At 42.2% G+C, this 25,539-nt stretch overlaps 1 protein-coding gene across 1 annotated transcript in view; it reads left to right on the top strand.

The window, feature by feature from the left end:
• Positions 1-25,539, top strand: part of SLC9A9 (solute carrier family 9 member A9) — a 562,224-nt gene that overhangs the window by 345,981 nt on the left and 190,704 nt on the right. Inside the window, exon 12 of the mRNA XM_040974753.1 lies at positions 21,532-21,685. Coding sequence (XP_040830687.1) covers positions 21,532-21,685 — 154 coding nt within the window. The remainder of the gene's footprint in view (positions 1-21,531; positions 21,686-25,539) is intronic.

Raw genomic sequence — 25,539 nt, 5'->3', positions numbered from 1 at the left:
TCAGCTTTGGTTTTCTTCATGAATTCCAATTGCTATGTCTTACTCAGGGCCTCGGGTGTTAATTAAATATAATTTCAGGAAGCAGAGAATGTAAAAGGTCAGCTTCAGTCAACCTAAGTCAGGAAAAGAGGTTAACAAGGCCAATCTGTTTATCCAGAATCTCGCCTCTAGCACATGTATGAGAACAATACCTCCTGAAACCAGAAGCCAGCCACCTTAATGAATATTTACTTCAAACTGTAGTTCTTGGCTGTGTCTAACGTGTTTTTCACAATTCAGTAAGAGGGATGACTTTAGTGGCCCTCTGATGGAACCTAGTTGCCCATGCGTCATGAATAAATTGACATATAGTCTCTCTTCTCGTAACTCATTTTGTGAGGAGTCTTTGGAGGAGGTCACCAACCATAATTTTCTGTAAAAATATAAAGGGAAGCGTAAGTTTATTTTTACATTCATTCACAGTCATCCGGATGCTCCTTCAGCCAACACGTGTTATCACACCCTTTGGAGCAGGGATGAAAGTGAATGGAGACAAGGATGATGGACTTGCCCTTAAAAGAAAAATGTGTTCCACACTTAGTTCATAGAGACCGTACATCTCAGGGGGTTCACAGACCAGTGAGGCAAGAACCTGAACTTTTTGTTTTAGTGACACCATTTGGTGACTCCTTTGTCATTATATCTGTCCTCACCTTCTGCCTGCCATTTTGGCAGTGGGAAGTAGAGCAATCTTCCAAACTGGTGGATACACTGTGAAAGTCAGGTCCAAAGAGATTTTGTTTTCTTAAAAAAAACACCCCAGGATGTATAAGCTTTAGACCCCAAAGAATCTAAACCATACCTGCTTCCAAACCTGGATGCACCTAGAGGTGAAAGTTGAATAAGTGCTTCTTTACTCATCTGGCAGTAAGAGGGCCAATCGGGGAGTGCTGACCCAAGGGCTCTGAGCTGTGGCCCCGGCTCTGCTTCTGTCACGTTACATTGCTTGTGGCTGACCACACTGCTGTGACCGCCCTCCGCCATCTGCTCCATCCTTTGCCTCTTGTGCCAATTCAACTGGATGAAGCAACTGTCAGGACCCAGACTAGATTTCTCCCCAAGCATAAACTCCACCAATTTCTTTTGTAGGGTTAAGCCTTCTGCATGCTTGAGGCCTTGGAACATGAACATGACCAATGGCTTTCTGGTTCAGGGGTCTGTCCTCTCTGTCTGTCTTCTCGGTCCTAGAGGCTGTTTTTAATAATGCAACCCCTGTTGTAGCTTGGATGCAGTTCAGCTTCAATGAGGGACGTTTACTCTGAGCCATTTGGAAGACCTTCTTTAAATGCAAGGCCAGGAGGCCATAACCACTCTGGGGTATCAGGTGACGCCCAACACAAAGGGCCGAGGAAGAATGCGAAGTTATCCTCAAAGTGCTCCTGTTCCTCTGGAGCATGGCCCCGAGTTAATGCCAGGAGGAAGCAGCCCCGCCCCAACTCTCAGTCCCCCTGGAAGCACAGAGGCAACGCTCTGTGGCTCAAATTAAAGGAGGAAATGTGCTTTGCACAAATTAGCTTCCCTGTTGATGTGGTGCATATTGCAAAGATCAGCCCTCTTGTTTTTATTCAAATCCATGTGCTGCGATTTTTATTTAATTTAGAACTAAATAAGAGCCAGGATTCGCTAGAAGGAGGGGAAATGCCAAAGCCTAATTGAGCCCTGGCAGCCTTCTTGAAACCACTGTGACTTGGGGCCTGTGAACCCCGAGACCCCTGAGCCGCTGGCAACGCTGCTGTGCTCCCCTACCGGCAGAAAGATGAGGGAGAACCTTGGACAGGCTGTAGGAGCTGGGCGCCATGGCAGAGAGCACTGCACTTCAGCCTTGTCGATTTCTGTCCACTACTCTTTGAAAAAGACATTGAAACCCCAGTGTATCTCATCATGAAAACTAGGAAGGGTTTTAACCAGGACAATGTGACCACAGGGTACGGATTTATACAAAGCCTTGTGCATGAGCTCACACAGCCATAACAACAGCAGCGCCAAGGGCTGCCAGGCTTTGCACCTAGTGTTCACAGCTCGTTCTGTTGTCCAGTCGCAATCATTAACATTCAAATCGCTGCTGGGACCAAAGGATTAAGAGAAGCAGTGGAAGAAAAACTTTAAGAAAATGTAGCTGTTAACATTCGTTTTTCCCTCCCTGGGTTGTGGAAAAGGCTGCCGTTTGCCATTCAAGTTTGGTGGAACACTATGTTTTACAGCTCACGCAACACCAGTGTCTGTCTTATAGCAGAGCTCAAGATCCACTGCCAAGGAGCAGGCCATCTTCCCCACCAGTCATTGCAGTAAGGTACCAGTCAGGGCATGATCACAACACCGTTTGAGATTTGATCTATCCAGCTGAATGAATGACAGCCAGGAGGAAACACAAATAGAATTCATTAAAGTGAAGTGTGAAGGTCATTGTTTAGACACTGTTGGTCTGTTTCCATGACTACTCAGGTTCATGGCAGTGCTGTAGCCTGTGTCCCACCGCCACAACCAGCCAACATATAAAAGGGACACATCCATGTTCCCCCAATCCTTGAGACTCAAGAGCTTTGGTGTCCCTTGGAGAGCTTTAGAAAACGCAATACAAACCTGCATTATAGCAACATCCCTCGGTAATGCGTAGGCCTCCAGGAGTTGAAGAAACATGTCCCAGGATGTAATTGAAGAACCTGGGTGTTTTCAGCTTTTGTGATTTCTGCCTTACTTACTTGGCTAGGGGCTGTGTGAACTCCAGGCCTGACAGTCTATGTGACACCCGGCAGGACACCTGGCAGGTCACGTAGGCAGAGCACTCCTCAGCAAGGAGGCCCCTGGTGCTAGATAAGATTCACCGCCCTATAGCCCTTCAGTTTGTACTTTTTGAAAATTGCTTGCTTCAAACCCACCAATAGAAGCCTGCCAACTTGCTCTTTTTGAAAGTAAACGATTAAACTGACCAATCATGACTGTATAATTGTATGGAATTGGCCTGAAATGTGTAAGAACCCTGTACTGTTGAACCTCGCTCTCTCTCTCTCTCTTTGTTTTTTTTTTTTTTTTGGACCTTCTGCCCCTTCTGCTGAAGTTTTTCCTGCTTTAGCCACCTTGGCAGTGGCAGTGGCCATCAATTCAGCAGCTGCTGGGCTGGAATCCTAGGTTAGTTTTGAATAAACCGCTTTTACGTGTTTGCGTTGACTTCCGACTCCTGATGATTTTCTGGGGATCACAAAATTCTGGCACAGCACAATCAGCAATGATTCTTTTTGCTCTGAATTTCTCTTGTTAATCCATTCCTCCCACCTCATTTTGTTTTGCGGTAGACCCTCCTAATTGCCAGTCTTGCCTCTTGTTCTTCTATTTGCCATCTGATGAGCATAATGCTGTTGATACGGTTATTGAATATCTTCCTGTTCCTTCAGCGTGCCGGGATCTTCCCTCCGTTCACTCATGCTGTCCCTCTCTCTGGAACTCTTTCCACATCCACCCACCTCCACTCTCTTACTCAGTAATTCTTTTGATGCTCTCCATCTCAACCTAGACACCTCACACTACTAGCAGAAGGCTTTGAAACTCCTCCATTGGGTCGGAGTGCCAGTAATTAGTTTCCATAGCACCCAGGACTTCTCCCCAGCATCCATCACATTCTCCCATGGTTTTCAGTTTTCATTGTGACTGTCTGTATCCTTTCTAGACTACGAGTACCTTGAGGACATAGTAGTTTTCTTTACGTCTCAGCTCCCATCCTGGTTCCCAAAACCAAGCAGTGTTCCACAGGTATTTCATAGATGAATAGGTGAATGAGTAACTAACATACAATATTCTCTACCCAGCTAAACTGGGACATGTCATTCTTACTGCCACTCAGGATTATCTGGTTAGTTTAGGGAACCTGCCATACAGAACTGGCCTCACAGACACTTGTTAAGACCAGACGTTCCCTGTTCAACAGGCAGAATTGTGGCAATAATGATTGCAACAATGAAAGCAAGAGATATACAAATACACCATGTTTCTTTTAATAAGAGGAAACATTTTTCATTTACTCGTATGAAGCCTTCCCTGAATATTACTAACAGCAAATTTTGGTAAGATGTCCTAAAACTTAGCATGCTGAATTGAGAATATTTTTCAAGTCATCGCTTGCTTTTTGTTAGAGGGAATTCGTTCATTTCCCTACTACAAACCCAAGATTTCTTTTCAAAATCTAGGAACATTTACATAGACCAGCTGATCTGATGCAAGAGTGAGGCAAAATTTAGGAAAAATGTGTCTTTAAGCATATGTTGAAGCATAAGGAAAATTTGAGAGGCTGAGCATCTGTAAGAATGGACTTTCTTTCCCCCTCTGTGACCTGTTTGTACTTCCAGAGAGACAACCAATAGGAGGCTGTTGGATTACCAAGAGTTCCTTGTCCAGGCCCACCTGTTTCCTCTTGCCTAGAATCCACTGTTCTCTCCCTCCTACAGGCTACGTGTGCTTCTTGTACTGAGCACATCTTATGCAATGAATTAGGCCACTGACTATTTCTTACTCATCCCAGTCCACTAGCCAGCTAATGACATACAGGGTCAGAACTTTTCATCCATTAGGGAAGATGAACTTCCACCAAGGCTGCACTGCTCTCAGGGTGTGCTCGCTGTGGGCCTAGGGCAGGCATCAATGAATAGAATGGAGTACATCTTCAAATAAGACAGGGTTAATGAGCTTATGCAGGAAATGAGCCACAAAAATAGTTTAGCCAGTGTGTCAAGGAGTCACAGGAAAAGTCATATTGGAAAATGAATAACCATGCATAGCATTGCTACGGCAAAGGAGGCAAGCAGAGCAGACCCAAATGAATTGCAGATCCCATTAAGTCCTTATAGTTTCAAATGTTGAGGAAAAGCAATGTGATTATGATGAATTCAGAGCATCTGAGAAATAGCTCAGAACACCAGCTAGGCCATGCAGCAGTTCTCTCCTATTATTTTAAGTCAGAATGTTATCATTCTTCGCTTAAGTCCCAATTAATTTTCAAAAAAAAAAAAAAAAACCTATTACTTGCTCTTGCATGTTTAAGCAGCAAATTAGTTTTTCTATTTGGCACACCACCACATTTTTAAAATAGGAACTATTGTTATGGTGAAGTACCAGGAGGTCTGGACCAAGTCACTTGGAATGATGCGATTAACCCTTACCTGTAAATGCTCATGGTTGAAAAATGAACTAGAAAAATATCTTCTAAAATGTGTGGCACAGGGCTTGCCACCTAAATGATACTCAAAGTGAGAGTTCCTTTGATTTCCCTTGACTCCCATTAGCAAGAGGACTGTGTCAGTGTCGTCACAGATAGAGGGGCCGTAGCTCTCGAGTGTCTCCAGCGACACAACCCAGGAGACTGATGCTTGTGTTTCAGATAAGGACTAGCTGTCCTATTTCCGCAGACACAGTGCGAGGCAGAAGCTGGACGTGGAAGGCCTACCTGTAGGAAGGCAAAGGTGGTGGCTCCAACTCCACCCCTCTATTTCAACTAGGGATGAGTTTTAATATTCTTTTTAGAGTTCTCGTGATGATTTAACTCCTGATAGGACTGCATGAACTAAAATCTCAAAGTGCCTGATTTTGAGAGAAACAAAATATAGCATCCCCTCTCTCCATCGGAACACACTGCCACATGCAAAATGTCCCCATCTATTTAGACATTTCCTTGCTCATCTCGGAGATGATCAAACTGTACTACATGTTGGAGTTGGAATAGTACAACAGTGAGGGCAGGATGGTCTCTGTAGGATGACTTGGCCATGAAAGGCCATGATCCGGAATGTGTATCAGCCCTCGCAATGTTTCAGGGTCGAAGGTATGGGAAAACACATCAGAAACTTTCCATATACATTAGGTTCTGTGTCCAGAGTGAACAAATATCTGACTGACAGTTTTAACCAAATTAGCCTGCCCACTGAGGCACACAAATGGACTACATTATTTTCCCTATTTTCTGCCTGGATTTACTAACTAATTGCTTACTCATTTTGGCATGAGGTAGGAAAAAAACAATCTTAGAATGCCTTCACAGAAGCCAAGTTAAGAAAAAAAAAAGTCAGGCTATCTGTGCCAGGCACAAATCCTTCTAATTCTGCCCTCTGGTTCTGTGGTTAGAATTCAAAAGAAGTCAATACGATTGACTCAAATAAGTTACATGTGCAAATGGGCGAGAAGCAGATCCATTTTGGAATGTCTTGTGCTAAGTATCCACTGGCTGTTAAGTAACTTAGATATTTTCAGCATTAGCTCTGATGTACTGGGGGAAATACTGTTTGTTCAGCCAAGTCCATCATAAACCAACACAACTTCTCTAAGTAGACAGGATCCTCCAGTCCCCCATTGCCTCTGTCAGGAAGGCTTAGAACCCTCAAGAACCAGGGTAAATGTCTGCCCATAGACCATAGCCCTTCTCTCCCTAGAGGGAATATTGGCCACCTTCACCATGCACCCTGAATTTTATTTTATTTTTGTTCTTACTTTTCATGATGCAGTTCCATATGCTCAGGGATTTCCCCTCTCCCTCACTCTCATCCTCCCGTTGTTTACCTCCACATTGTAACAACAGTTCCATCCCTCAATAACACCCTCAATCTATCATTCTACTGTTTAAGTATTTCAAGACAATGTAGGTACAGAGAATGGTAGAAAGTAGATATGCATACTTTCCTGTATTTTCACTTCTTGGTATGCTAGTCTCCCTAATACAGTGCCTCTGGGTGAATGTATGTATTACCTGTTTGCCTACATATCTGTTGATCTTGTATTTTGCGTGCAGATTGTCTTATATCAGACAGAACATATGATATTAGTCCTTTTGGGGCTGGCTTATTTCACTGGGCCTAATGGTCTCTAGTTGGGACCATTTTACAGCAAATTGTAGAATTTCATTCTTTGTAATGACTGAGTGGTATTCCAAAGAGTAGATGTACCACAGTTTCTTCATCCATTCCTCAACCAGTGGGCATCTGTGTTGATTTCATGACTTCTCTGTTGTAGATTGCGGTGCTGTAAGCGTAGGACTACAGCTCACTTTCTCATTTGCACATTTCACTTCCTTTGGATATTTTCCTAGCAGTGGGAAAGCTGGAATCGCTCTGTATTTTCCTGAAGCTGTTCTAAATCCCATGACATGAAGGCATGAGTGTTAGCTAGCACTTCGAAATGCCCTCTGCTACTCTCGGGCAGGACTCTGTATTAGCCCTCCTCAGCAGACTTGCTTTCTTCCAGACACAAAGCTCATTTTGGCTTCCAAAGCAAAGGGGAAGCGTTTTAACTGGAGATGTAGAGCCTGACTATTACAGTTTAGGGTTGCTTCAGAGGGGTCAGGGGCAGAGGAATGTTGGGCTTGCAGGAAAATGAGAGCCTCAAATGTCCTGGATGCTAAAAGGAGAAAGAGCAAAGACCAACGAAGAGCTGGGCAGAGACTAAAAACACCTGGGCAAGAAGCTAAGCATCTATTTCAGATCTTACCTGGAAAGTGTGGCACTCCTGCACCTGGCTCCTTTCCTCTGATGACTTTGTAACTCCCAAGACAAGGATCCTGTAAACGGTACTGGCATCACCTGCCAATTGTTTGCAAATTCTCAGACCTGCTCCAGACCACCCCTCTAGACAACAACACCTTCAACCCCTACCCTTTGCAGGCAGCCAGAATGTCCACAGACAGTGCCAAATACTCCCTCAAGAGCAAAATCACCCGAGAACAGAATCACTGGTTTAAAGAGAAATCCTACGAATTGACCTTTCAAACACAACCTGGCCATGTGCTAGAAGCTGCTTGCAGAATGTTGATTTTCTTCAGTTGTCTGCTAGCCTTCCTCTTCAAGCCTTGTGTTCAAGAATCCAGTGAGTAGTAAGGAATTCTTCCACAGCTTATTACCACATCCACCTTACCTACATCAAAATGAACTCCTAAAGCTGAAGGCCTCTGGGCATGTTGACTTCAGAACTGTGACAGAACTAATCATTTTATAATCCTACTTACAATTACCCTTTTTGCCTATCCAAGGCTTCCAAAAGACACCTTCATCATATATATGTATATATGTGTGTATGTGTGTATGATAATGTGTTAATATATAACATATATTACATATGTTTATATGTGTACACATACACTGATATACTGAAGTTTGTGTGTATATTATATATTATATAATGAAGTTTGTGTATATACTGAAGTTCTGTTACATCCTTCCTCAATAGCCTTAAGTTTCAATGATTCCAGTTCAGGAAGAGAGATGAAAGAAAGAACATTCTGCTTGTCCAACACAGACTTAGTTACTGGAAAAACTCAATTTATTTTTGAATGAAGCCTTTTCTACTGAAAACAATCTGTTGGCTTCACTTCCGTGTGATAAAATGATGTTGAGCTGAAAATGGAGCCATGTAGCAAGGTTGCACTATCCTGGCAAATGTGTCTACAAGAAAACCAATATTTTTGTTGAAAGTGGTTACCCTTAGCAAGGTCATGGGGACTTTACCAAGGATAGAAAGCAAGACATAATTCCATTTTAGACCCCAAACAGGCTTTAATTTGCCGGACTAATGAGAAGAATGTGTTAAATCTTGTCAATCAGCACCCGACTCCCCCCCCCCACCCCACCATCACCTTCACAGTGCTTGCAGTGAAAGCAAACAAAAGGATAGCAATGGATTACATCCCAAGTGGGAGGGCAGGCAGGAAGACAACTCAACTAAAAGACATTTTCCTAAAGAATGGACGAGTTTCTCAGGGACGTTTCTGCATCCCTGCCCATCTAGTCTTCATTTTCTTCTGGGTTCCAGTTGTGCTTTCAAATGCAAAAGCGACCTTTCCTTCATTCACTCGCCCATGCATTCACCCAACACACTGTGAGGCCTCAAACAAGCACTGGGGATGCCCCAGCAATGTGGCTAGCCAGGGGCCAAGCTCCCACCAAACTCACTTTTTAGTGAAGCAATAAAGATGTCTTAAAGATTAAAAGAAAAAGTCAACATGATCATTTCAGGTGGAGGTAAATACAGTGAAAGGCAGACATAGGCATAGAAGCTGGGCGGAGCTGGAGACACTTTGAAGGGAAGGGCCTGGCAGCCTTCTGAGCTCAGAAGCAGAGGAACAGCCAGGAGAAAGCCTGGGAGGAGTGCTGGTACAGGGGGAGGAGCATCACAAGATGCAAGAACAGCAAGTACAAAGTTATCCCCCAATCTTCCCAGCTGCTCCAGAAAGGAAAAGAATATCTCCCCTGAGGCCTAGTCTTACAGTCTTATATCCAAGCACCCATTCAGCCTCTCCATTTAGAATTCCAGCATGTATCACAGATTTAAAACATTTGGAATACAACCTTTGCTTGCTTCCTGATGCAACCAAATATGCTCTTTGGACAGCTTTTCCCAATTCTTTTTTTTTAAAAAGATTTATTTATTTTGCAAAGTCAGATATACAGAGAGCAGGAGAGACAGAGAGGAAGATGTTCCGTCCAATGATTCACACCTCAAGTGACCTCAGCGGCCACTGCTGTGCCGATCTGAAGCCAGGAGCCAGGAACTTCCACCGGGTCTCCCACGCAGGTGCAGGGTCCCAAAGCTTTGGGCCATCCAAGACTGCTTTCCTAGGCCACAAGCAAAGAGCTGTATGCAGTCACCCCGACAATGAATTCTCCAAATCAGTTCCTCATATCCCTATCTGACCCATCAGTAAATGTTGACAGTCTTTGTCATACACCTGTAGTGTGGCTGCTCCAGTCTGATCTGCATTCTCTTCTGTTCTGGATGATTGAGGCAGCCTGCTATCTGGCCTCGTATCTCTAGCTTGTAAATCTATTTTCCATAGCTGACCTGAGTTATTCTTTTAAGCAGGAAACAAATCATATGATGTTCTTGATTGAAACATCTCTAACATTCTCCAGCTCAAAATAACATTCTGAACCCTTGTTGTTCAAACAACATGGCATGATCTGTTTCTGTCCATCTTCCATCATTATCTCCTTCTACTGTTCTCCACCCTAACCGCTCCACGTGAGCTACTCCAACCTCCTGGCTGTGGTTTAAATTTGATAGGCTTCTGCTTGTTTCAAGGTTTTGCACCTGCTGCTCTTAAAGATGAACAGATGCCCACATGGCTTCTCCCTCCATTAGTCTCTCTGCTCAAATGTCACCTAACCAGGGAGGCGTCCCTAACTTTAACATCCCAACACGAACTACGTTTTTTCTATCCATTTACATCATATAACTAATATGGAAGCACTTTTAACATCTGCCTCTTTTTTTTTTATGGTGTCAAAATGTTTATTGTATGAAGGCAATTCTTTTTTGTTTGTTTTTTCTTTTAAATAATCTTACTTAGTTGATTAGGGTACAAAGGGTCAAGGGCTACAGGAAAGTGGGTAAGACCATTGTTTCCACACTAATATCAACATTTTGGAGAAACAAAGGGAGAAGCCCCACCTGCAGCATCACATCCATCCCAGGTCCCTGATATGAGGCATGTTTCGAGGGTCCTGCTCACGCAATTTTGATAGTTCAAAAGTTCTGAATTGCTGCCAATCTTGCTGTTCCAATCAGGATGAAACCTATTCAGAATCCACTGGCTGACATAGTCTCTTCATGGTTGGGGTTCTGAGATCAGCAGTTCAATTGGAGATCTTCAAAGAAACTTCGTCTGAGATTATCCCAGACCTGATTCTTGTGTGTGTTTGCCAATACAGGGTCCAGCACAGTTTGTAGCCCCAGTCAGCTTATGCATATGCTGGTGGTTGCAATTGCTGGGTCGGTTCTGTTTCTAGCCCCGTCTTCCATGAAGACCAATGGTTGTTGCAGTCCAGCCTGATTCTGCCGAACTCATACTTGGCCCTCACACAAACCTGTGTGTGGGAGCTGCAGCCTAGTTGGGGCGACTCCCCACTACCCCTACCAGGCCTGCTCCCTACCCTGGCTCCCATGGATGCCAGTATGTGCCTCAGACTTGTTCAGTCTTTCCCACATCCCATTTAGCTCTCGTACATGTCAATGGGCATTGAAGCCTAGTTCAACCCAACCAACCCTACTATCCAGCCCCCACACATATTGGCGGGTACCTTTCTGTCTAGACATCCCTGCCCCATCCTGGCTTTCTTGCTCTCCAGTGGGAGTGGTAACCCAAGAGGGAGGTGCCCACTATTTCCCCTCAAGGCCTCTTCCACTGCCGGATTATGCATTCTGCAGGTGGTTCTGGAGTTTAGCTTGACAGATTTAGCCCCCAGTGCCAGCCTCTGCCAGCTGATACTGTGGCAAAGCCCAATCAATCCTCACCCACTCTAAGTTTTGCTTGCACCAGTAGAAACAGTCAGCCCAGCCTGGCTTTTCCCTGATCTAGCTCACATGAGGCCCCCAGGTGTTGTATCCCTGCCTAGTCTGGTCTGCCTCCATCCCAACACATGCTCTCAGGTGGGAGTGGTTGTCCATCAGGGGAACCCACATTCCCCTGCTGGCTTCAAGATCTACCTCTCTTCTGCTGCTACACCCTGGTGAGAGAGAGAGAGAGAGAGAGAGAGAGAAAGTATGTGTGAATCTCATCTAATATCTGCAGAAACTAAAGTTACTATAACAGTTCAATGTAAAACCATTTACTGCCTTGTTTCATGTTCTGAGGACTATGGGAGATACAGGGACTGTGTCAAGGAATATGCGATTTCAACTTTGTAAATGATGAAGAGTTGGGGGAACAGAACAGACAATAGTATACCATTGATTCATCTCAGACTATGATTTAATAATACAAGTGGCATGAACAACCTGTTTTATAAGCTTTCTAAGAGAGAACAGCCTGGCCTGGAGTATTCCGGGAAAACTTTATGGAGGCAGAAAGGTAGCTCAAAAGGTTGAGGCCTAAAGAAGCCCAAAAGAAAGGCAGAATCCTGGAAGAAGTGAAAGTAACGAGGTGAGTAATGGGGTCAAGGTGCAGAAACAAGAGGAACAGTTGTTAACGGGAAGAGACAAACTTTCTTACGAGGTCCTCATTGAAGAAGAAGCATCTGGGAAGCTGGGAGTGAGGTTCAAGGGTTTCTAACTGTCTATGGGAAGCGACTTACTGGTGTACATCTCACAACCTCATGAAACTGGGTTTTCAGCAAGCCATTCTGAGGCTCAAGGGCTAGACGATCGAGAAGGAGGGAGATGATGGAGACTGAAATTACAGTGTTGGTCAGGATGTGACCGACACGGAACAACAGGAATAGATCCCAGAGCTCTGTGAGGCATTGGGGTCTCAAATGACCAAGAAACAGAAGCTGAACTTGCAGAAACAGTGACTCAGTGACTACACTGAACTGGGTAACATCTGTCACTTTGCCATAGGTAATCCAGAGTAGGGAAGAATCGGGTAACGCATCCCCCTCAGTGAAGTTTTCAACAAATATTTATTGGTCACTTATTTGGTGCTGTGTATCACTCTAGATGTGATGGATCAACAGGGACAGCCAGGCGCATACCATGTGCGATAGCAGATGCTCGGATCAGCTAAGCTGGGCTGTGCTGGGAATGAATATCAAACAGCCTAACACTGGTTCAGGGGTCTGGAGGAGACTTGCTGGAGGATGCAGTGCCACAGCTGAACTCGGAAGATCTGTTGGAATTCGGTGAAGTTTGAGTGAAGGTTATGGGGAAAAGGCTTAGAGAAAACCTGCTTGCGGAAAAAAAAAAAACCATGATCAAATGGCAAAGCAAGTTTGAGGAGGTCTCTGCTAACACACCATTGTTTTCAGTGTCATTCATTCTACACTTCTGTTAGTCCTCAGGAGGAATAGCAGTCATACTCTGCTTTCAAATCATCCCCTTTTGCACTGAATTACAGTTTACCTTTTAAGTCATTTTTGTAGAACCATAAGCACAGGAATAGAAAAGCTCAAGCTTCCATATCCTTGCATGCTCAAACTGCTTCATGGATAAATTTAGCACACAGTGAGTCCTCAAGAAATAGTTCTCGTTTTCCCTTGCTCCTTTGCCCCTTTAAAAAAGAGGCCCTTACCAGTACTTACATTTCTGTGATTTAAATGTAGTTATAGCTGACCTTCCCCTACTCAGAATACATTTGCAAATGTGTAATTGACTAAAAGTTTCAGTTTGCGATAAACGATGAACAGGAAGCTGCACATTTTTAGCAGCAGGGTGCTCAGCTGGGAAGCCTTTCTTGGTTCAATAGTTTTCTATTGTTGGGAATCGAACATCAAAATAATTAACATCAAATCTCTTAGGGAAGAATCTTCAACAAAACCACATTTAATAGCAGGTGATTCCTTTATTCTGTATGATACTAACTTTCCAATTGAGTATATGAAATATGTCAAAACTCTACAAAGTAAATCCATTTAAAATGAAATAGTGTCGTCTATCAGTTCCCAAAAGTATGGAATTATTCCAACGGGTTGACCAAAACAAGGAGAAAAAGAAAGGTACATTCAAAAGGTCAAAGGACCCATAAAACAAGATACATGTTTTGACAAGCTCTGTATTTTCTGAGTTGCCAGGGAAAACATTATATATTTTGTGTTAAAAAGGAAATTCTAAGTCAATATCAATTCTTTTTGGTATTTTGCTGGTGGCTTAAGTAATCTATTTCATTCCTAAATTCCTAATTACGCGAATGCATTGGTGCTAAGAAGACAGGAGATGTACGCAGAGGGCCCCACACAGGCGGTAATCAATGTGTGTGTATCAAATGAGGCAGGGAATGGCGATTGATTTGACATTTTTCTAGGCTCCAAATGTGTGAAAAGTAATTTGTAGAATGATGAAGCATGAATGGGACATAGGCAATGGTTCGTCTTTGCTGAGCTGTGAATCGGCTTCATATTTGTCCAGTCAACAAGCTCGTCACTCCCACAGCCATTCTTCTGGGGCCACTGTGCCATCTCACATGTGACATGAATCATGTGTGCTTTATGCAACCAAGACAATAGGCACCTGATTGCTCCTGCGCTCTTAGAGGACAGCATCCTCTTGTATCAGCCTCCGGCAGCTTGACCCTATCTGTGTAAGGTTGGGCTGCACTTTCCCGTGTGTGTGTGTGTGTTTTCATCAGAGATCTCTGTGTACAAATATAAGCTTTTCCTATGAACATATGTCGTTCCATGCAGGAGATATATTTTCTTTTTTTAAGATTTATTTTTATTATTTTTTTATTGGAAAGGCGGATATACAGAGAGGAGAGACAGAGAGGAAAATCTTCCATCCGATGATTCACTCCCCAAGTGAGCGCAACAGCTGATGCTATGCCGATCCGAAGTCAGGAGCCTCTTCTGGGTCTCCCACACAGGTGCAGGTTCCCAAAGCCTTGGGCCGTCCTGGACTGCTTTCCCGGGCCACAGGCAGGGAGCTGGAAGGGAAGCGGGGCTGCCAGGATAGAACCGGCGCCCATATGGGATCCTGGGCGTGCAAGGCGAGGACCTTAGCCACTTGCGCCACCGCGCCAGGCCCAGGAGATATATTTTCAGAAGTCAGAATAACATGTATTTTGATTTTATTTTTGAACCAAGACCCTCTTTTGAATAGGTTTAGCAGTAGTGTTATGCTATACATATAATACACTATTAAATACACTTGGGAAGATTAATGATTGATTACTACCTTGCCCTTGATCACCAGCATGAAAGAGTTTACAGGAAGCATGGCATGGAAAGTCTTTAATTTTTGCTATTTCACCTTTCCCACAAAAACTGAAAGTTAAAACATTCACAAATACTTGAAGCAGTAAGAACCAATAAAGAAAATCATCATCTCATATTTCTAACATTATCTTATTTGAGGTAAAATTGCCATATTGACACATGTAGCAATATGAACATTTGGAAAAGAAAAATAATAAATTCTATTTCCAAGTTGAGACTCTCAGTAAACACTGTCAGGAAATTGACCTTGGCCTATAAATTTTCTGCTCAGATGCAGAAGTCAGTGGTAAAGCTGTTTGCTTCAGTTCTCATTTCCTATTGACCCTGTTAATAATACTTGAATGCCCATTAAGAAAATGGGCATCAAGGAATGGTTAGTTAGCCTGGAAGTTAAGAGACCCGCATCCCACACCAGAGTGCCTGAATTCCACTCTAAACTCTGGCTCTTGGCTTCAATATACTCTCAGTGGACTCCTACGAGACAGCCGTGACAGCTTAAGTAATTGGCTTCCTACAAGCCACAGAAGAGACTGGATTGCACTCCTAGCTCCTGACTCTTGTCCCAGCCCATCCTTGGCTGTTGCATTTGGACAGTAAATGGTCTCCAGCCCCCCAAACTCCTGCAACTTCTCCACCTATTAAAAATATTTTTTCACTCTCGTAAAAGTATTCCCAACTACTAAGAGTTAATGTAATCCACACTTGCCCTTGCCTGTCCCCAGCTGGGTCTGAATATATGAACACTCCTGGTAGGAATACTTTTTTTTCTTGAAAAGCCATTTCGAGTATTCAGAATTTCTGATGTACAAGAACTTTTTTTATTATTAATATCTATCTCAAATATTATCTTCCTTATCTTCAGGCCATTGCCTTGTCTACATGGAGATTTAGAATAATTTGCTTTTTCCATTACACTTTGTTCCTTGGAGGTATTTTATAATCAGAGCACATGTTCCTCTTTCTCTCTTGGAGGGTCCTTGTTTCAGGCAAAATACACCACGTTCTCTTTAGTTTAGTCCTCTGGATCGCGTGTTCAGCCATTCATCTCTTGCATTCTCTGACCATGGTATTAGAAAGGAACATTATATCCTATAAATGAAAACCAGAATCACTATAGTTTTCCTAATGTTACATTTTACCCAATTTTTATACTGGGTTTTACTCTACAAGTGAGGATTTAAAAATCTAGATGCCTCAGTAAATATTACAAAAAGTGAATGGCTGATATTTCATTCATGTGGTTTAAACCTTTCCGTAAAACAATCAAATCATTGCCTCTTTGACTCATACTTTTTGTCGTTATAGGGACCCTCAACAGCTGGGATGTCCCAGATTACCTAGGAAAAACCTTCCGTTTATTCCCTTTCCTTTAAATTACCTGTGCTTTAAAAAAAAAAGAAGAAGAAGAAGAGAAAAAGGAATTTCGTTTCTAAATTATCTGGGGGCCCACTGATAAAGGGAGGGGGAGTGTCAGAGAGAAAAAGATATTCCACCTGCTGTTTCACTCCCCAAATCATCGAACTAGACCAAGCTGGGCCAGGCTGAACCCTGGAGCCTGGAGCCTGGACCACTGTCTGTGTCTCTTACAAGGATGCAGTGGCCTAAGCGCTCAGCCATCTTCCCCTACTTTCTCAGGCTCATTCGCAGGCAACTGGATCCGAGTGCAACACTGCCGCCTGCGCGTTCATTTATTCTGCTTCATCTTCCACATTTCTATCTTTCTAAGTGTCTTCATACTTGTATTTGAAGTTTCATAATTCTTTTTTCATGACACTGTTTTATAGCCTGAATTTTCAAATTTAAGTTTAATTAGTTTTTTTAACAGGATTAATGTGATTTGCAGATAGAATTCTAAGAACATCATGGCATTCCCTTCTCGCCTCCCTCGTTTCCCTGAGTCATGCCTTCATTTTATCCTTCATTTCTTCCTTCCCTTCTCCCCCTTCCACTCTTCTGTGAGATGATTTTTACTAGCTCTTACAAATACGTTTTATATAGATTCTTAATTCCAACTAACGTACTGTTGTTAAGGAAAAAGAACAAGGAAAGAAGCTAATTTTAATTTCTGAGTTTATATGGTGGAATTAGTGGAAGGATAGAGTCAATATAGAATAATGGTTAGATGGCAATTCATTATTTATCTCTTTTCAGTAGACTGCAAGTTTAGTTTGCTTTGTTGCCTGACATATTTGGTTTTTCAAAAGTAGTTGCTTCTAGAAAGATTTTTTTGTAGCTATGGGCAATCATATTCTAAAATGTCAGGGAAAAGACAAAGGAGTAAAATAGCTGAAATATTTTTTGAAGTGAAAAATAATTTTGGAAAAATCATTCTACCAAATGTTAAAGTTTAATTAATGCCCAAAATAATTAAGGCAGTGTTCCATTAGGGCAAGGATAGACACAAACCAGTGATATCAAACAAAGAGCTTAGGGAGAGAGCCAAAAGGCATTTGCAACTAGCTTTTGACAAAGATCCAGAAAATATTTAGTGGAGTAATTAGTCACTTGTAGGCGAAAAAGAAAATGAACCTCAACTCAAGCTACTCTCCCTATCCAAACACTAACTAAAGATGGTCATGGATTTAAATATGAACTATAAAATTCTTAGGAAAAAATAGTGTAATATCTATGGGCTCTAGGACAAGGTAAAGAGTTCTGAGACTAGACTTTTATACTGGGATTGCTAAAAGGAAAAATCCGCTAATCAGATGGCATGAAAACTACTAACCACCTGCTCTGTGGAAGACTACGTTTAGAAGATGAAAAGATAGGTTGAAGAAAATATATTTAAAAGCTATATATCCACAAAGGACTGCAATCTGGAAAACCCACCAATCCAATTAGAAAACAGGAGACAGATATGAAGAGCCACTTCATTGAAGAGCATATACAGAAGAAAATGCAGATGTGAGCAGTAACAGGCCTGCACTGCATACCTATCAGAATGAGCCAGATGAAAAATACAACACCACGCCTGGTAATGATTTAGAGAGATTGGATAACTTTCATGTGGCTGGTAGGCAATAAAATAGCCACTTTAGAAAACATTTTGATCATTTCTTTAAAAACTAACCATGCATATACCACACTCCTGGGCATTTGTCTTAGAGAAATGAAAGTATCCATGCAGACATCTTGCTGCAGACTCAACAGTTTATATATATACTTGCTCCAAACTGGAAACAACTTGCATGTCTTTCAACAGATGCACATACAGACTGTGGAAATCCTTAACCTGGAATGTCACTCAACAACAAAAAAGGAACAAACTTATGATACAAGGAAACTTCAAAGAGTTTGGGAAATGAAATTCAGTAATTTCGTTTTAGAACCAAAGATTTGAAATCTGTGCATAAACAAAAAGAATAAAGATGGCAGAATAAGGTAAGGACACGTTTAAACAGACAGAGAAATATTAGCCAGCGTGAAGCAGAGAGGGCACGTTCCAGGAAATGGAAGAGGACAGAACAACAGCAGAGGGGCACCTGGAGACTGACAGACACAGGAAAGCAGCAGACACAACGGTGTGGTGTTGCAGTGACTGATACCCTGGCTACATTTAGCAAAAGGCAATCTGAACTCCATCAGCAGCCAGAACTCCACCAGCAACAGTTGGAAGGTGACATTTATCGGAAGCTCCAGAGGTGAACCCAGACAAAGAATTGCCTATCCTGCTGATCTGTTTGATTTAACCAGGAGCAGAGACAGAACAGCATGTCACAGTTGGGTGGTGAGGGAACAGGGTGGATTTCATAGCCAAGTCTGCCTCCTAGAGCTGTATCAGGTGCCATTTTGTTTAAGGAGGTGAAAGCTATTGGGCAGGTCTGTGCATGCATGGAGTGGGAGTGAGCTCATTTCTGGCTCAGTGAACTGCAAAAAGGTAGCATCCTACAGGTTCCACCCAAGACAGGTCCAGGTTAACGGCCAGCAGGTTCCTGCAGGATTACCACCACCAACAAGCTAGTTTTACAGGACACCTGGTGTCTCCAATCCTGGGATGTGCTCCAACTGAAGTGGGAGAAAGGTTGTACAGATAACAATGCAGTCTCAGCATGGTGTCACAGGAGATGGAGAGTGGTGAGCCAGGAGCTGGGGCTAAAGAGACCATGGTAAAAATCTAACATAAGAACCCAGATCTGGAACTTGCTAGAGGGAATGGCACAAGTGACTGCAAACAAAGAGCTATGTACCAACTGCAATAAGTAAAACCAAACTGTAGACCTGTGGGTGACATAGCTTAGACACCTGGCCCAAGGAGAAGAATCTGATAACTAGAAGTACAATGACCAACAGCAAAAGAAGAGACAGAGGCTCAATGAATATTACTGTAGTCTCCCCTGCAAAAAAGCAAAACCCTTTGCCAACCTCAGAGTTGACTGAGTAAGACATCAAGAAAATGAGGGATACAGAATTTAAAACACTTGCTATAAAACTTCTTATCAACAATGAGAAGCACGTTTGGTAAAGCAGGCATTCAAGGAATTTAAGGAATATGTCACAAAGGAAATGAATCAAATGAAAGCTGATATATCAGAAAAGAAGAATACAACGAAACAAATTAAAAGTATTTTGGAGAGTCTCCAAAATAGAATGAAGGAGGCAGAAGAAAGAATCTCAAAATTAAAAGATGTTTCCTGTCACCAGGGGAAAACAAACACAAAGCTGGAAGCAGAGCTGGATCAGACCCAAAAAAGTATTCAAGAATTGAAAGACACTATTAAAAGAGTGATGGGAGTCCCAGAAGATGCAGAAAGATAAGCTGGGCTTACAAATGTATTTAATGAAACAATAAGGGAAAATTTCCCTAATCTAGAGGAAGACTTGGGAAACGACATCCAGGAGGGGCACAGAACTCCCAACAGGCTTGACCAAATCCAATATTCACCATGACACATGATAATCAAGCTTTCTTCAATTGAACATAAGGAAAAGATCCTTAAATGTGCACATGAAAAAAATCAACTGACATACAAAGGGATGCCAATTAAACTCACAGGAGACCTCTCACAGGAAACTCTACAGGCCAGAAGAGAATGGAGTGACATATTCCTGATTCTAAAGGCAAAAAAATGTTGGCCCAGGGTAACATACCCAGCAAAACTTTCTTTTGTCTTTGAAAATGAAATAAATTCTTCCACAGTAAAGAAAAGTTAAAAGAATATGCCTCTTCCAAACCTGCCCTACAAAGGATATTTAAAGATGTTCTCTTGACAGAGAAAAGGAATAGCACCCACCAAAACCAAAGGCAAATGAGAAGAGAATCCCAGTAAAATAACAACCTAAGACTAAATCAGTGAAGAACCCATTGCTAAAATGACAGAACCAAATTACCACCCGTTCATATTAACCCTGCATGTAAATGGGTTAAACTCATCAATCAAATATTATAGATTAGTAGACTAGATTAGAAAGCAAAACCCATCTATTTGTTGCCTGCAGGAGACATATCTCACCAACAAAGATCAGTAGAAATTTTATTTCATGGATTTTGATTTTTTTTTGTTTCATTTCTTCAAAACACTTTCTTTTGATTAAATTCTTCAATGACTCACAGATCATCATAGCGTAGCATCATTTTCTTCAAGAAGGTTCTTGATTTTCATTTCTTTGGCCGCACATTATAGTCTTTCAGCAGCATGTTATTTAACTTCATGGTGTTGTTAATTTTTTTTCTTCCTGTTGTTTATGTTTTGTGGCTTTTTATTTAAGGGGATGTATAGTAACTGTGTGGTGGAGACTATCATATCCAGATGTGAGGATACAATGCAGGATTTCTCTCTACTCCCAGATCAATGATGGACTCCCAATGAAACTATTTACTATATCTTGAGAATAGGATGTTAGACTCTCTGCCATTGTCCATGCCCACAATGATGGACATATGATGGTGAATGAAGAACTATGCTATCCTAATTATATAGGGGAACTCAGTGAGGAGAGAGAAAGTTGGGAAGGGGTTAAGGGAGATCCCAGGGTCTATGAAACTATATCATAAAGAGATAATAATAAAAAGAAGTACATTTTTTTTAAATATATACATATTCAGGAACTTTTTTGAAGACCCCTGATTTATTCAACTACTGGGATGAAATCCAGAGATCTGTGCTAAGTACTAAAAAGCAATTCTAAACAGGTACATACTGGAAAATCCCAACATAAGCACGTTCTTGAAATGACAAAAGTGTAGAAATAAACATGGGATAACTGGTTGCCAGGGGTTGGGGAGGAGTATGACGGAGAGATGCTGGAGTGACTGTACAAGTGTCAGTTTGAGGATGCTAGTAGTGATGGAAATATCCATATTTTCACGTTGTTTATTGGTATATTCTGACAAAGAGACTGCGCTAAGATTCTGCAACGTGTCATTGAGGGAAAACGGGGATAAGACTGCACAGTAACAGGTTTCTACTATTTTTTTACAACTCCTTATGAAGCTACAGCCCACTTCAAAATAAAACTTCAGTGGAAAAAGTAATTGTGTGATCAGAGCAGTAGTCTGCAAGCTAATCCTCCACCTGCATATGGGTACTGGTTCAAGTCCTGGCTGCTCCATTGCTGATTAAGTTCTCTGCTAATATCCTGGGAAAGCAGCAAATGAGGGATGATCCGGGGCCTTGCGCCCCTGTACCCATGTGGGAGACCAGAGAGAAGTTCCTCACTCTTAAGTTTTACATGAGCTCCACATTGGTCATTTCAACCATTTTGGGAGTGAACCAATGGATGAAAGATCTGTCTTTCTCTCCTTCTTGCTTTGTTAAAAAAAAAATCTGCCTTTCAAATGAAAATAAATCTTCAAAACAAGTGATTGTAAGTTGTAACTATTATTCCGCTGAAATGAGAATGAGACTTAAAATTTTTTTGCCCTTTTTGTTCCTATAAGGTTTGCGAGGAGCCATTGCCTTTGCCTTAGCCATTCGGAACACAGAATCTCAGCCCAAACAAATGATGTTCACCACCACCCTGCTCCTGGTGTTCTTCACCGTCTGGGTGTTTGGAGGCGGCACGACTCCCATGCTGACTTGGCTTCAGATTCGGTGAGTGGCCCCATTTGGCAAAGCATGGCTGTGTTGTTCTATCTGTGTTCTTGTTGACTCAGTCAAGGATGCACTAGACCCTAACTTGCCTTTGGGTCAAACAGGCCTTCACCAGCAATGGGAAACAATATGATCTTGACAACTGCAATGACTTGTATTATTTACATGTGTTCCTAGAAATGCATTTGTCTACCTATGAACTCTTCTATATAGTAACATTTAGTATCATAAATATACTACAGAATTTCCAAACATAAGTAAGACATAAATCTTGCCTGTAAGTTACCTCTTCCGGTAAGTTTTGGTACCAAAGAGAGCTTGAAGACCTAGGATAAAGTGCATGCCATGTTTTCAGTGCCTCATAGTATTCAAGATAGAAATAGGAACACAGGAAACTCTTAAGAAGATTTTGTTATTAAGCCATATATTTGATCACAAGTTCCAAAGCATACTTTCTCAAAGGGAACAGACTAGCAGGAGAATTTGACGAAGATTCTGACACGTAAAGACTCTGTCACCCCAGCACCTCATACAGTGCCTGGCATATCTTAGGATTGAACAGTTCATGAAAACCTGATAGAATCACTAATGTAAAGATTTCATTAAATATTTTCTAATAATTTTCGACCCATTTGGAAAGAGGAAGCAGAAGCAGGATTCACCAGCTTAGTGTAAAAAGGCTAATGCTCAACAAGCCAAGCGGGCATACGTTAAACTGAACCGAGGGGGGAAAAAGAACCTCTTGACATTCTGTGAATATTGTGACACATATAAAAGGGCTCAGACCGAAGGTGAATACAGAGCGTTTTGAAACCCTTGTTGAATCATGTCCTGGGTATATAAATGTGGCCTGCAATTTTTTTCCCAGTGGTGGCTGCCTGTAGGCTCCTACGAATGAGTACACATATGGCATTAAACTTGATAGCACGGAGTCCCCTGTGAACTGTTTGGAAGACGGAGGTATATTCAGGTTTCTGGAAAGTAAAATTCAGTAGGTGAATCCATATTTGGAAAACTGAGGGCTCTGAGGGCAAAATGAAAAAGATACTAATAATCGCTGCCAAGTAAAGCATTAAATTATTTATCACATGCATTAGAATCTTCAGAACATAAAACAATGATGTCAACATACTTTTAAAATAAACAATCATAATTTATTTTCTACTATTTTTTTCTTCTTTTTTAAGATTTATTTATTTTTATTGCAAAGTCAGATATACAGACAGGAGGAAAGACAGAGAGGAAGATCTTCCATCCAATGATTCACTCCCCAAGTGAGCGCAATGGCTGATACTGCGCCGATCCGAAGCCAGGAACCAGTAACCTTTTCTGGGTATCCCATGTGGGTGCAGGGTCCCAAAGCAGTGGGCTGTCATCGACTGCTTTTCCAGGCCATAGGCAGGGAGCTGGATGGGAAGTGGAGCTGCCGGGATTAGAACCAGTGCCCGTATGGGATCCTGGCGTATTCAAGGTGAGGACTTTAGCTGCTAAGCCACGCTGCTGGGCCCTATTTCTTTGAAGATCTCATACCTAAATCAGTAACATGGTTTGTCCCAAAATGTTGGCGTAACTCTCCTACAGTGTTTTCCAAAGGAACTTGTTAATGTTAACAAGGCATCGTGGCTTTATTTATTTATTTATTTAATATGAAGTGAGAAAGAAGGAGATAGCCAAAAAGAGAGTGGTCCCATTTACTGGTTAACTCTCGGAAAGCCCACAGTGAGACAAAAGGTAGGTGTCAAGAATGTAATCAGGAGCTTCCTATGGTAGCAGGTGCACAACTATGCTTCAGCCATTATTGCTACCTTCCAGGGAGTGCATTAGTGCAAAGCTGGAGTCGGGAGCCACAGCTAAGAATCAAACCCAGGCATTCTAACATGGAACACAGGCATTCTAACTGGAAACTTAATAGCCAGGCCAAAACCAAGCCCATTATTTTCGTTAATTCATGTAATCTCTTCGTATCAGGGTCAATAGGCAGAGAATACAGTAGTAGGACTTGGAATAGGTAAGGGCAATTATACAGATTCTAGGTCAAGGCCAATCAGGAAGAGAGCGTGACATCAATCACAATGTCCGAGGTTCCTAGAGGTCCGTCTAGGCCAGTGTTCTTATGATCTACTAGGGGAGGGGAGCCTGTTATAGGACTGCCAGACCATGGAATGCCCTAGAAGGAACTGGCTCTAAGAGGCCCAACTGATTCAGCACCTTGGAGGAGAGAGGGCAAGGGCAGGTTTCTGATCTACTTTGGCAAAGGAGCTGACCAGGCTGCCATGTGGTGAGCACCCTGATAATCTCAGCGGGAGGTAGAAATCTGAAGACAAAACAAAACCCAGAGAACTCAAAGACCCATTGGGAAGAACCCAAAGGGGAAGTGCCCAGGCAGTGACTCAGGTCAAAGGAGTCCAAGGCAGCGAGGACAAGACCAGAACTCTCCAACTGGATGGAGCATCAGTACTTACCGGATGGCCCATGAGAATCAAGGCGGCTCCACCCCAGCTCAAGTTCTGAGAACTTGAACTTCTGCAGCATTGCTGGAAATGCTGGTGTTGTTGGTCCTACAAGCATACTTCGAAAACCACTGGTTGACAATTTCTATACGCAAGTAGAATTGAGACTAGTATGAAACTCTGCTAGATTAGGCTGGGTTTTTCCAGGGTCAGACACATTTGATTATGCCATATTGATTTCTTAGTATCTACACACTAGACTGTGATGATGGCTGACTTAAAGAAGAGGAACTACTGAATGGATCAATGAAAGAGAGACAGCACATACTAGAATAAACACTAAAATGCAGGGTCCTAAGTTAATGCACACACACACACACACACATACACGACATAAATTTGGGTCAATTATGTTTTACTGTATTTTGGGTTTTGCTTGTTTACACAGCAGCATCCTATTAACCAACTGTCATGTCCAGTTCTTTCCATAAAGTAGCAAAAGACAAGTAACTTGAAGTTGTAACAAAATGACACAGATGGGGAAGCGCAAGGGGGTGGGAGGCAAATGTGATAGGAAATGAGCACAGGTGTTCTGGCTTGGAATATGATTTATTTAGACGCTGCACTTGGCCTTCTTTTCCTGAATCCACATTTTTTTCTCTTGTTATTAGGTATGTACTCGAGTTTATTTTTTATCCTATAAAACTTTTCAGCCACAAACTACAACCATAAGATGCAAATAAACATTTTATGCAACATACAAATCGATAGTATTAATAGAAATTGCACCCTTTTGGAAATTAACTTAAAGCACTCTCAGACTCAAAAGAATGTTAGTATGTGAAACAAAGTCTATTGATTAAGCCTTATCACAGACACCACTCGGATTTTGGGGTTTACTTAATCTCCTTTTAGAAACTAAACCATTTTTAATGCAGCACTTAAATCAGATCCTTGGTTGTTAAAATTCAGGAGGAAAAGACTCCTCCAGTAATATTTTGGAGGCTTTCCTGTAAAAGGGCAGAAGTGTTGAGTCCAGACATCCTTCCTTCTGCAGATTTCATTAATGCAGGCGGTGAGGGACGCCCACCCACAGTCTCCAAGGAGAGTGCTACTGTTAGCCAGGAAACAAAAGAGATCAAAGTTGTCAAGCTCTGCCTGCAGAGGCCAGTAAACAGAATTGCTAGCCTAATGATCACACCTTCTTACACACACACATCAAAGCCCATCCCTGGGCAGCTCCCTTGCTGGCAACCTCACTGGATTAGCAGTTTTGAGATAGTTAACCAGTTCTTGGTGTAGGATACGGCACCACATGGAGCTCACAAACTTTCAGCAAACAGGGTGTAAGAATGGAGCCCCTAACACAGTGCAGACCTTTCTCCTGAACTCCCCCCAGATAAC

This window comes from Ochotona curzoniae, unplaced genomic scaffold (assembly GCF_017591425.1).
Source record: "Ochotona curzoniae isolate NIBS_2020 unplaced genomic scaffold, NIBS_Ocur_1.0 contig_2599, whole genome shotgun sequence".
Lineage (NCBI taxonomy): Eukaryota > Metazoa > Chordata > Mammalia > Lagomorpha > Ochotonidae > Ochotona > Ochotona curzoniae.
The sequence above is the reverse complement of the archived record's forward strand: the minus strand, read 5'-3'. Positions and strand labels throughout refer to the sequence as shown.